The following is a 13,401-nucleotide window of genomic DNA, read 5'->3' as shown; positions in this document are numbered from 1 at the left end:
CATTCCAAAGCCAATGTGGGATTATTGCCAGACAACGTATGCTTGCACAGAAGTACATGCTTATTTGCACAAGACTGCCCTTTCAGATGGGCGGTACTTCATCATTGGGAGCTAAAAGAAGTGCTAAAGGTTCAACAGTTTGAGAAATAGTACTTTAAGCAAAACTGAGTCCAGGGAGAGAATTCAAATTAAAAGCTCTAAAGCTATTATTACTGCACCTTAACAATTTACATAACTATTCTGAACTTCTGAATTACTGCAGGGATCAATTGGGTTGCAAACATTCGTCAAAAGGGAGATTTATCTGCCTGACAGTTTGAAAAATGAAAGACTTGCCTTCTCATTGTTAGTCAAATCACCACATGTGCCCTTAAGATCCATAGAGTTTGAGCCACCTTTTATTAGTTCCAGTTCATTATTCTGAAACAGAAATGAAGAAGAAGAAGAAGAAGAAGAAGAAGAAGAAGAAGAAGAAGAAGAAGAAGAAGAAGAAGAAGAAGAAGAAGAAGAAGAAGAAGAAGAAGAAGAAGAAAGGCTTCATGTTTAAAATCAGAGAAATTAGTCAGATTTGTTATTAAATGATTTTACCTAGCGGCCCACAAAAATATTGTTTTAGAGGACAAACCCTCAGATAAGATGAAGAATATAGCAGGAGACAGTTTAAGACTGATTATGTGCAATCAAGTTTTTTTCAACTCCCAGTGACCACATAGATTTTCTCAGTGGTGAAATTCAAATTTTTTTACTACCGGTTCTGTGGGCGTAGCTTGGTGGGTGTGGTATGGCTTGGTGGGTGTGGCTTGGTGGGCGTGGCAGGGGAAGGATACTGCAAAATCTCCATTCCCACCTCACTCCAGGGGAAGGATACTGCAAAATCCCCATTCTCACCCCACTCTGGGGCCAGCCAGAGGTGGTATTTTCCGGGTCTCCGAACTACTCAAAATTTCCACTACCAGTTCTCCGAACTACTCAAAATTTCCGCTACCGGTTTTCCAGAAATCCAGGTTCTTGCTGGATCTCACCCCTGTTTTTTCTTCATGTCAATCCTTCCCTAATCTTAAAATGAAGGCATAAATAATCTCAATAGTAAAAGAAAAAAAATACCTCTTTTACTGATCATATTGTTTCATAGTCAAGCAAATGCAACACCAATGGACAGCCATTTCAAGATCAAAATGTGTAAAGTTCACCCTTGAAAGGATGTTTTCTTATTAGCCCATTAACTCATAGGCTAATGTCATAGCAAACTGCTGACATGTTTCAGAAAATAGGCCCAAGTATGACCTGTTGACCCACTAGCATTGCTGACTTACATGGAGTTGGGAAATAATGGAGATTTGCTGCCAAAATGAATGGGAAGTTTTGCAGGATTTTATGTATATTTGTAGCTATTATTAAGTCACTCTTGCCTCACACAACATCCTTTCAGATTCACTCTAGTGTTTTTGGCAAAACAATACATGCATAGAAGAGCATGAAGTGTAAGTGATGGGAAATACTACCTTTTATTTTGTACTTTTTTTTAAAGAAGTGGGGAGAAGGATGTTTGAGTACAGATTTGTAGGAAGGCAAGGCAAGATAAGGCAAGGCATTTAGTTATTCACCACTTTGAAATAACATTGAGTAAATGCTGCTGACACATTATGTGCAAATATTAGATCATATTGTGTTCAGAGCCAGTCTCAGGGATTTTTTTAAAACTGGGTTTAGAATTAGGAAATGAAAACTCAGGAGGCTGGGAGGAAGGGAGAAAGGGAAAACTATTTTCACCCACAAAAAAGGTGGTCTAATTCTGCTTAAAAGTGATTTTGTTTGTAAAAGCTGAATCCTAATTGTGAATTATTAAGGCTGATGCAGCCAGCTGGCAGTTTTTCATGGCATTCCAAATACTTGGACCAGGCCTTAATAGCAATAGTAATAGCACTTAAATTTATATATTGCCCATAGTGCTTTACAGCACTCTCTGGGAGGTTTACAGAGTCAGCATATTGCCCTCAACAATCTGAGTCCTCATTTTACTGACCTTGGAAGGATGGAAGGCTGAGTAAAGCTTGAGCTAGTCAGGATCGAACTCCAGGCTGTAGGCAGAGTTAGCCTGCAATACTGCACTCTAACCACTGTGCCACCGAGTGGTTTAGATAAAATTGTGTGTACTACAGTTATGCAGAACAATAAAACACGTTCAAATTCTATGCTCCACTGACCATGAAAGATATGAGATCCTTAGTAAAAAACTTTTCTCACTTGCATTGAATTGCAGCACAAGCACAAGCCGGTAATCTTTTATGATGTGTCCTCATGCAGTTGCCACCCTATATCTGAAGCAGTCATCCTTAGCTCTATCAGCATCTGAGATGTTTCTCTCCTTTGGGTTTGCTATGGATACAGTCTGAGATGCTTTATTAACAAATCTGGTAGGATCAGTCTGGCATCTATTGGCCAGCTTTGGTATAGACATGGCCCCTTCATTCTGGTTCTAGAGCAGTGTCTTTCGGGTCCCTATGGATAGTGGGAGAGTCTATTTTTGTTAGAGTGGATTCTCTCTGTTTAGTCATGAAGTCGTTGAGAAGGTCCTGGGTTTAGAGAGTTGGCTTAGAGATTTCACTAGTTGGGGTAGAAACAGAGCTGTAAGATAAAATACCTGCAGCTATTATTTGAGTTTTTAAACAGAAGTAAGTGTGCTTCTGCAATAGTGCTAAACCTATGTCCCAAGGGAGCCTAATAATGAGCAAATAACACTTAATAATTGGACTTCTGAATGTGCATGTGCAATAAATATTTGTGTAAACCCCAAAGGTGCTTTTTCAAGAGGCAACTGGACTTTCTGTTTTTTCTTTGAAGACTTCAAAGAAGTCTTCAAAGAAAAATCAGAAAGTCCAGCTGCCTCTTGAAAAAGCACCTTTGGGATAACCATGACCTGGATGACTGAGAATCTCTATAGACATTTGTGCAAAACCAGTATGAATTCAGGTAGGGGACAGATTTACTAAAATGTGCTTCATCTCCATCACACTCTCCATCTCACATTAAGGAGAGTGATTGATAGATGTCTTTTTATTAACTGATGATTGGGTGATAGGACTGGATTAGAGTCAGGAGAATAAAGCTGGGGGGGGGCAGGGAAGCTATCAATCCTTGCCTTTAACATACCTGCACCTGATTAAGGACAGAACTGTTCTCCCCCATCATGGGATTTGGAATCTGGCAGGGTACGGATCACCAGCATATTTAGCCAATTTTATGCTGCTATAATTTTTTGTTATCTCAAAGGCTGATGGTTAGCTTTACAATAAGGAACAGTGTTGTGGTAAAGAACTGTGCTAAATTGTCCCTTTACAGTATTTAAATAAACATGTCCTTGTAAAATGATGAATTAAAAAAAAACATTTCAAAGCATAAATTCTCAGAAAGAATATGAAGAGAGAAAGTGAACTAGCATTAAAAATACATACCAGAAGAGGTCAGCCTTGTTCTTTCCAAACATAAAAGGTAAGCAAAACATCTTAAAAGTCATTTAAGAGTTAATAACACATACTTTTTTATTATTTATAATCCAGTACATTTTCTTGAACTACTGATGCTTCTTGTAAAAACTGAAAACCATGTTGTTTCATGCAACCATCGAGAATTTTGGAGCCGCTTGTAGATTACCAAGTATATAGAAGTAATTATATACTTTATGTATTTTTAGAAAAGCCAAGAATTTTAGATGCCAAAATACAGCTCCCAAATTGGGTTCATCTTATCCATGAATGAGTTTATCTGCAAACATGTTTGGTAGGTTTTAGCTCTTTAAAAATAGTCAAATATATGGTCTATAAATGGTCATGGATAAGCTCATCTGTGGATAAACAGACATTCAGATTTCTAACCAAAATACAATGAGCCGAAACACAAACAATGAGCCACCAGCAGATAAACCAATTGCCAAAATTAAAACAAAAAATGTTGAGGTATTTTAAAAAATGACAGTTGTGTTATTGGCAGATTGGCTTATACACAAATATATATGGAATTTTTATAATTTATAATTTCTTATGTGCAATCTATTTATGTAACATACTCCACTGTAAGTCTCATTCCTTTCAGACCATCTAATAAATATGCTTAAAGTACACACTTCTGTTGTGGTCTGCCAGCAGCCTGTGGAGCTGGCAGCGGTGTCGGACAGTGAGGAGGCTGGGGAGGACAATGGGCCAGTCCTGGAGTCTGGGGAAGGCCCGCACGAGGGCTCTGCGTTCAAGGCAGAGATGGGGCCAGGGCCATCTGGGAGCGATGCACGGACTCTGGAGTCTCTAGAGGTGGCTAGCAGAGAGGCAGAAGAACAGGAGGAGCCTGTTCCTAGTGCACGCGTGTGAAGAGCTGCCAGAAGGCAAACTAAAGCAAAAAGGATGACTCGGAAGTAAGGCCAGGAGATGATTGGCCCCTCCCAGAAGGCTTAAAAGAGCAGCAACAGCTCTTGGGATCTTTGTAGGAAAACAGCGTTGCTATATTTGTTTCTTGTCAGCATTTCTAGCTTCTGAACTTTTGCCAAGAAAAGGGTGCCAAAGAAGACAAAGGTTGGTGATAAGGCCGAAAGACTGTTTATGAAGAATTTGTTTTGGAATTAATTTGGACGAAGCTGAGAATGAAGTAATTCTCAACTGTTCTAATAAAATATGTTTATTTAGGACTGATTGTGTCTGGTGATAACTACTTGGGCCTAGGTCACAACAACTTCCTAACCATCTCCACAAACTGGAGAGCCAATGAGAGAAAGTATCTTTAAAAAATCTGACTGCCTTAAATAAGCATCTCCACCAGGTAATAGTAACTATCTATAAAAGACTATTGCTATAATAGCCTATACTGATTATTGCTCTATAGCCTATACCAGCGGTATAGGCTATACCGCTTCTGGGCACTAGGGACCAGTTCACTGGAGAAAGGTATTTCCACAGACCAGAGGGGGCATAGTTTTGCAAGCTGTCTGGATGGGGCTTTGCTTGTTTGCACGGCCTGGGGTTGTTGGTATGCTGTGGACTGTTGCCAGTCCCCTGGGGTGAAATGCTACCGGTTTGCTCCAGTTTGGGCAAACCGGTAGTTAAAAAATGCTATCAGTTTGGTTGAATTGGTAGTTTTAAAAGATACCAGTTCAGTCAACCTGGTAGTTAAAAAAATACCAGTCCTCCGAACCGGTATTCCCGACGATTAGCTGTTCCGTGCGGTTTAGTTTTGCTAGAAAGCAGGAAATCCTGCTTTCTAGCGAAGCTAAATCACGTGGCACAGCTGATCCCTCTCTTGCTGTTCTACTTACCTTCCCAAACCCTCCTTTTGGTGTGTACTGCACATGCGCATGCAGCACATGTTTGGCATGCACTGCGCATGCACGGCCAGTGAACCGGTAGCAAACCGGTTTAGATTTCACCACTGCAGTCCCCCCACCAGGAGTTGGGGACCCCTTGCCTATACTGTGTCATGGAAGATTGTCAGGAGGGGAGCAATATGTTGCAGCTGTCATCTTGATTTTTTTAAACCACATTCTTTGGACACTACTGCCTGTTATGGATGCCAGTCTTGCCCCAGACTTTTGCAAAGGTGTTCTCACATCACAATACAGGTACAAACATTGAAGGCTGACCATCAACTTTTTAGCTTCTGAAGTACCAGTTCCTTGAATCAGGGCTTAAAACAAAGATAGATAACTTGGTTTATTCAAAGTGCAGCTCTCTGGTTCTTTCCCACTGTCTCCAATGGCTGTGGCTAACAGGAATTGAATACCCAGAGGACACATGAAAGGGTTGTTTTACCTTCACACAAAAGAAGGCAACCCTTTGATTTTCACACAATTAAGGCAAAGATAGAAAGTGCCTTTCTATGCTGGTTAATTTCATTCAAACATCTGAGAAGTCATTCTGTAATCTAAACAAGTCATACCTATGCACAGGAAGGAGAGTTATACTCTGAACTGCTTGATGCAGTTTCCCTGAAGGGATATTAATAAAACAGGACAGGGATTGGGGTTTTGTGATCAGTTAGAATGGCATGGGCAGAACAAAACTCCTCAATCCTTTTAGCAGCTCTTTGAATGATAACATGACTTCAGTAGAAGTGATTCAAAATGGATGGTAGGATTAATCCTTCTAGCTTGATGCACAATTGTTTCAGGCTATAAGAAACAGCGAGTCAGAGTAAATTATCAGATAGCAATCAAAAATAGCCTTTGTACCTGTTCAGATTTTTAAATGAAATGCATTTGAAATACATGAGGATTTATCCAGAACCAAAAGGTGAGGGCCAGAAAATCCCATAGCTGCTTAAATTTATATGAGCGGGAATAATAATAAATTACTGCAAGAAGAATTCATGCTTTTCAAGATTTCATTCAAGATTTCTGTTGCATTTTCTATCCCCCCATTTTTAATTTGACTTTTCTTTATACTCGGCCAGTATTCAAATTCTCCTCCACATTTCTCTCCCTGAACCCACAACAAATATCTTGATGATGAAGTACAAGAATGGTACCATTTTAGCTATATAGACATTTACAGATGAATATTAGAAACAGAGGGGATGAATAAGCTTAGAGCCAAACTGAATGGATATTTTATTGCCAAGATAATGTATATGCTTGGAGAACTAAAAAGAAAATATTTCTGTAATATTTTACATTCTGTATTTTCAGGTTGATAATTCCTTTGAGGGGCCCTTGGTGCTCTCAGAGATTTGTTATTTTCTTGTAGATGTTTCATTACCCAAACTAGGTAACATAATCAGTGTGCTACAAGAAAACATCCAAGCTAAGAGACCACCAAGGACCCCCCATTTCAGCCTTGACCTACAAATATTCTCCTTTATTGGTAAGAATTCCTTTATTTTTTAATCAAGTAAGAAATTTGTAATAAGCAACATAGGCAGTCGTGATTTAAAGCAGTGGCCCCTAACCTTTTGGGTATCAGGGACCAGTTCCACGGAGAGAGGTTTTTTTGGAGGAAGCATGGTTTCAGGTGTTGCCTGCATCCCGCAGATGGGGCTTCACTTGTCTGCATGGCCCTGTATCTGGCATGCCATGGCCCAGTACTGGGCCACGGACTGGGGGTTGGGAACCCCTGATTTAAAGAATCAGCTATGAAGCCTTGGCATTTTTAGACTGGTATTACCTTGTTCATTTTCTGCCAAATCACTTCAGGGACTGGGTCCCCTGAGATGGGTACATCAAGTCTCAGCTTATTTCCAGCTACCACAATAATGGTGTCCGGAGTTTGCCCCATGCAGTCCAGATGAATTTTGGGGGGTTCTGCAGCAAAAGCATAGAAACCGTTTCATGACATAAACAAGGGCTCTTCTCATTTCAAAGATTAGTATAAATTTAAAAAAAGTTATCCTTACCTTGTCTAGGCACAAAGTCAATCTTAATTTCTGCAAGAAAAGAAAGGGTGGGGGGGGGGGAGAGAAGGAAAAATGATGAAATGTCTTTGGCAGCTACATACTTGAAGCAAGCATTTATTTTTATTTTTTTTTAAATAATGTATAGTGAAAGAATGTGAGTTGCCAAGGAGACTGTGTGAGAGGACAGAGAAGGGGATTGCAAAGCACAGAAATAAAATCAATGCAATAATGATTCAATACTGTCATTAAGTTTGATCTATAATGGCTCCAATGCCATAGACTCCAAAGCCTTGGTGATCGGGAGGAAATGGTGAATTGTCAACGGGCAGCCTAAAGCAGGGGTCTCCAACCTTGGCCACTTTAAGCCTGGCGGACTTCAACTCCCAGAATTCCCCAGCCAGGCCAAGATTGGAAACTCGTGGCTTAAAGGATGGCTCACCTGTCTTTTTAATTTCTGACCTTCTAACATGTTCCAAAGTTTCAGCCTGTCCCTTATTTTTCCTCTAAATATGGCATTGTGGCTGCAGAAGACCTGAAAATAACTACAGCTGCTTTGTCCCGGCAGCATGAAATAATATTTGATGAATTATTTCTGGTGTAATATTTTCTAAGGTTTAACAGGCTTCAAACAACTATAAACATCCATAGCTGGGCAAAGGAAAAAAATATATCACACAAAGCAGTGACATTGAACTTTTGAATCCCTCCATTGAGTCACTGATAAACATTTGCAATGGAATAAGTTTTATCATTATTCTTCTGAAGCTATGTTCCACTGCTTGATTTTTCTGGACCATCATGGTCATACATTTGTGTTTTCAAAAACAGTGTAAAATATAATTAGCATATTCTGCCTGCAGGGGTTGGTCAAGGATTTCCTTTATCACTTTGATTTCCTGCTTGCTTTTCATATCTTCACACTTTATTCTCTGATCTCACCTTCAGGTCTGTTTCTCATGTATTTGTAATATACATGCATAGATTTATAAAATACCCAATCTGTCTTATATATGCCATTATCCAGTAATTGTATTTCTACTGTTGCTAACTTATTAACAACTTTCGTCTTTTTGGCTTAATAGATCTGTACAAAATTTTCCACCCAAGAAAGGAACATGGCAGTATTTTTCCTTGATTCACTTTTTTTTCTATTTGCCTTTCATCTTTATACATCCTCCCCAGAACAGTCTTCCAGAGAAGCTTGGGAGGTGACTTTGAGTGGGGAAGGGGGAGCAACATGCAAAAAAAGAAAGAAAGAAAGAAAGAAAGAAAGAAAGAAAGAAAGAAAGAAAGAAAGAAAGAAAGCCACCCTCTTTTCCTGCTTCATTTCTTCTAAAAGAACTCTCCCAAATTGAAACTGAAAAAGGTTTGCTGAAAAAAGCCAGCTAAACAGATGATAGTTTGTGGACTAATTTTCTAAATTAAGTTATACTAAATATATATGATACTGCATGAGTCAAAAAGAGGGCTGTGAAAATATTTACAGACCCCTCGCATCCTGGACATAAACTGTTTCAACTCCTACCCTCAAAACAACACTATAGAGCACTGCACACCAGAACAACTAGACACAAGAACAGTTTTTTCCCGAACGCCATCACTCTGCTAAACAAATAATTCCCTCAATACTGTCAAACTATTCACTAAGTCTGCACTACTATTAATCTTCTCATTGTTCCTATCACCCATCTCGTCCCACTTATGACTGCATGACTGTAACTTTGTTGCTTGTATCCTTATGATTTATATTGATATTGTTTCCTAGTATGATTTGATTGCTTATTTGTACCCTATGACTATCATTAAGTGTTGTACCTGATGATTCTTGACGAATGTATCTTTTCTTTTTATGTACACTGAGAGCATATGCACCAAAAACAAATTCCTTGTGTGTCAATCACACTTGGCCAATAAAGAATTCTGTTCTGTTCTGTTCAGAATTCTATTCTATATTATGTTTTACTACTCTGTTTGCTTTTTTTTTTTTATACAAATGGTGGTGTTGGAACAGTAATATAATAAAATAAGCTATATTCAGCAACAGGATCTAACCATAGCTTAGTTATGAAATGTGCATTTAAAAACAGACAGACAGGTAGATAAATTCTGCTATACCTGGTGCTAGAAAAGAGATTCCATGAAACTTACCCAAAAAACGCAGATGAGCTGAGACATTGTATGCAAATCCTTGAGGCACAAAAGAATAATCAGCTTCATCTTCTGGGGTAACATCATCGATGGTTAACTTATGGATTCTGAAAAATAGTAAGGCATTTGACAAAATAGACCATAACCTACTACTTGATAAAATAGAAAAATGTGGGTTAGACAGCATCACCACCAGATGGATTTGCAACTGGCTGACCAACTACACGCAACGTGTAGTCCTCAATGGAACTGCATTTACATGAAGGGGGATATACAGTGAGGATACCCCAGGGTTCTGTTTTAGGCCCAGTACTCTTCAACATATTCATCAATAATTTGGACAAGGGGATAGATGGCGAACTCATCAAATTTGCAGATGACACCAAGCTAGCAGGAATAACCAACACTCTGGAAGATAGGCTTAAGATACAGAAGGATCTTGACAGACTTGAACATTGGGCACTATCTAACAAAATGAAATTAAATAGTGAAAAAAGTAAGGTTCTACATTTAGGCAAGAAAAACAAAATGCAAAGGTACAGTATATGTGGCACCTTGCTCAATAGTGTTGACTGTGAGAGGGATCTTGGAGTCCTAGTGGACAATCACTTAAATATGAGCTAGCAGTGTGCTGCAGCTGCCAAAAAAACCAACACAGTTCTAGGTTGCATAAACAGAGGAATAGAATCAAGATCACGTGAAGTGTTAGTACCACTTTATAATGTCTTGGTAAGGCCACACTTAGAATACTGTATCCAATTTTGGTTGCCACGATGTAAAAAAGATGTTGAGACTCTAGAAAGAGTGCAGAGAAGAGCAACAAAGATGATTAGGGGCCTCAAGGATAAAACTTATAAAGAACGGTTGCTGGAACTGGATATGTCTAGTCTTATGAAAAGGAGGACTAGGGGTGATATGATAGCAGTATTCTGAGATCTCAGGGGCTGCCACAAAGAAGAGGGAGTCAAGCTATTCTCCAAAGCACCTGAGGGTAGAACAAGAAGCAATGGGTGGAAACTAATGAAGGAGAGAAGCAACCTAGAACTAAGGAGAAATTTCCTGACAGTTAGAACAATTAATCGGTGGAACAACTTGCCTCCAGAAGTTGTGAATGCTCCAACACTGGAAGTTTTTAAGAAGAAATTAGATAACCATTTGTCTGAAGTGGTGTAGGGTTTCCTGCCTAAGCAGGGGGTTGGACTAGAAGACCTCCAAGGTTCCTTCCAACTCTGTTATTCTATTCTATTCTATGTTGCAGGATCCAATCTGGGTCGGTCAGCGGGATCAGAAATCTTCTGAGCTTTCGGACTCGAAAGTCCATCTTCAGGGAACTTTTCTCTAACAGACTGTGTGTTGCTCTGCGTGTGGTATTTATAATGCCTGTTGTAAGTGGCTTTTTAGATATTGATTAGGGTATGTTGATGGCTGACTTTTAAGTCATTAGTTGTCATTTGCTTGTGCTGCCCAGCCCTCATCTTCTAAGTACTTGATAGGCTGATGGTAGATCAGCACTCCTGTTGACTGATGAGGGGCCTGTTTCCCTTCCACTTCCCTGATTGTTCAGGGACTTCAATCACTTCCCTGATTGTTTTTGTGCCTGCTCGTCCAACAATCTTAGTAGTTGAAAAGTTGAGTGTGTGTCCTTGTTCATTGCAGTGTGAGACTACCAATGAGTTTGGGTCTCCTCATCTGACCAAGCAGTCAGACGAGGAGACCCGAACTCCAGCATGAATCTGAAAGCTTGGAAGACAAAACCTCTGGTCCCAGGGACAGACCCAAATTGGATCCTGCAACAAATATTTGTGCTTGAGTCTAATCTTTGTCCAGTGTAGATTGGACAGATTGTATCTAGTTTTTGTCTAGTAGCTTGAGCCTAAATTTCCCCACAGTGTAGATGAACTATGTATGCTTTAAACCATATATATTATTACAAATTAAATCTGAATTTTTGCAAATGTCTATGGGAAGCACATGAGTCTTAATTATCTAATAATAAATTTAATAATTTAATAAATTGCCAAACTATTTCACAATATTAAAGCATTTTAATAGAACATACATAACTATTAATGAGACAAAATATATCATCAGGCCATTATAATTTATTTTCATATCTACCATAGTCACTGATATTCAAAATTGGTCAATTGAGTAAGGTGGGCCAATAATTCCAATATCAAACTAAAATTAAGAGAAGATAAAGAGTATTCCATGAAGCACCTTGATAGATTAAAACAGGGATCCCCAAATCCTGTTTCATGGACTGGCACTGGTTTGCAGCATGCCAGAAACTGGGAGGCGCAAACAAGTGAAGCCCCATCCATGGAATGCAGGCAGCGCACAAAACCATGCCCCCTCCAATCCATGGAAAAACCTCTCTCCACAGAACTGGTCCCTGGTGCCCAAAAGGTTGGGTGCTGCTGGATTAAAAGGTAATTCCATTTTTAATAATTTTAGCAGGAGTAGAATACCACATTCAAAAATTTCCATTATATGCCATATTAGACCACTGCTGCTGATTTCAGTCTTTCTGAATGTATATCCAGAATGTTAATTAATAATCCAATATCCCCAGTTATTTCTTTTTTTGGATATCTTTTCGTCATAAGAGTAAATCTCAAAGAAAAATAATACAGACATATGACCAGGTCACTATTTCTATAACTCAATGAGAGTGAATTTTTTGGCTGACATAAATTTTAAAAAGTTAAACAGAGACCCATACAAACACAAAATAACCAATAATAGGAAAAAAACAGCAAAAATCAGAGAAAAATAAAAATTAAGACACTATATAAAGCAAAAACAAAGCAAATCTTAAAACACGACATCTAATGTTAACATTCCTATTTTTAATTTTGAATATTGAAAATCCAAGAGACCATAGTTAAATGTTCACAATATCTGAAAAAACTATGAATATTAGAAACTTAAAAGTCACTTAATTGTTAATTAATTACTTGTGCATCTTCTTAAAAAAAAAGAAAAAAATAATTTAGGATTTTCAGCTTTCATATATTTTTCTTTTTTTTTTCTGCTTGCAATTTACGGGGAACTTTAAATCACTTTTCTCACACCACATAAGTAATCCTAGGAAAATCAATGTTCTATAACCACTGTAAAATGTTATAATGTACCTGCCAATATGAGAGATTTTGATCCGATTGTTTGGGATGACCTCTTTCCCATTTTTCAGCCAGATGCCCTTCACATTCTCATCAGACACCTCACACTTGAACACCGCCTGGTCTCGTGCTTTCACAGTCAGATCTGCAATACTTTGGTACACCTCTAACTTCTTTTCTGAGATTGTGAATTGGGGAACAAATCCACATGATTGCAAAAGGTCAGAGGTAGGAAACACCCAAAATGTAGATATTGCTTTTACAAAAAAAATATTAAAAAGTTAAAGAAAAAAACCCACGTCTTCCAGAAAAGGTGAAACAGGAAGAGATATTTAGGAATGTGTGAGAATTTAGTGTAATTTGATATGTAAGGCACTGCTGTTATCAGAATATGTGTTATATCCAACATCAACAAATAATGCATGATTAACATACAATGTATAATTAACTATTCTATTACTAGTTATTACTGTTACAGAGAAGGCCATAACCAATCTCCATACACATTTTAAAAAGCATATTCTTATTTATTTCTCACCTTGTACAATCAATTCTGCAACAGACTCCCCACCATTAGTTTTGACTTTGTAATGCCCATTATCTTCCTTGGTGGACTCGTTGATGATGAGGTAGTGCTTTTTACCATCCTTTTTGAACCGATATTTGAATGCCTCTTCTCGAGTAAGCTCTACACCATCTTTTTCCCTGTGGATATCAAAGTATCATTGTGATGATGATGATAATGATGATGATGATGATG

The 13,401-nt window shown here is 38.5% G+C and overlaps 1 protein-coding gene across 1 annotated transcript in view; it reads right to left on the bottom strand.

Annotated features, from left to right (window-relative positions):
* The window catches only part of MYBPC3 (myosin binding protein C3), an 84,364-nt gene that overhangs the window by 22,819 nt on the left and 48,144 nt on the right, over positions 1-13,401 (bottom strand). Inside the window, exons 16-21 of the mRNA XM_087883108.1 lie at positions 13,180-13,346; positions 12,654-12,819; positions 9,517-9,623; positions 7,369-7,398; positions 7,140-7,276; positions 337-420 (exon numbers count right to left, since the gene is read on the bottom strand). Of these exons, the coding sequence (XP_087739234.1) occupies positions 337-420; positions 7,140-7,276; positions 7,369-7,398; positions 9,517-9,623; positions 12,654-12,819; positions 13,180-13,346 (691 nt within the window). The remainder of the gene's footprint in view (positions 1-336; positions 421-7,139; positions 7,277-7,368; positions 7,399-9,516; positions 9,624-12,653; positions 12,820-13,179; positions 13,347-13,401) is intronic.

This window comes from Pantherophis guttatus, chromosome 1, assembly GCF_059756535.1.
Source record: "Pantherophis guttatus breed Tessera chromosome 1, ASM5975653v1, whole genome shotgun sequence".
Taxonomy (NCBI): domain Eukaryota; kingdom Metazoa; phylum Chordata; class Lepidosauria; order Squamata; family Colubridae; genus Pantherophis; species Pantherophis guttatus.
The sequence above is the reverse complement of the archived record's forward strand: the minus strand, read 5'-3'. Positions and strand labels throughout refer to the sequence as shown.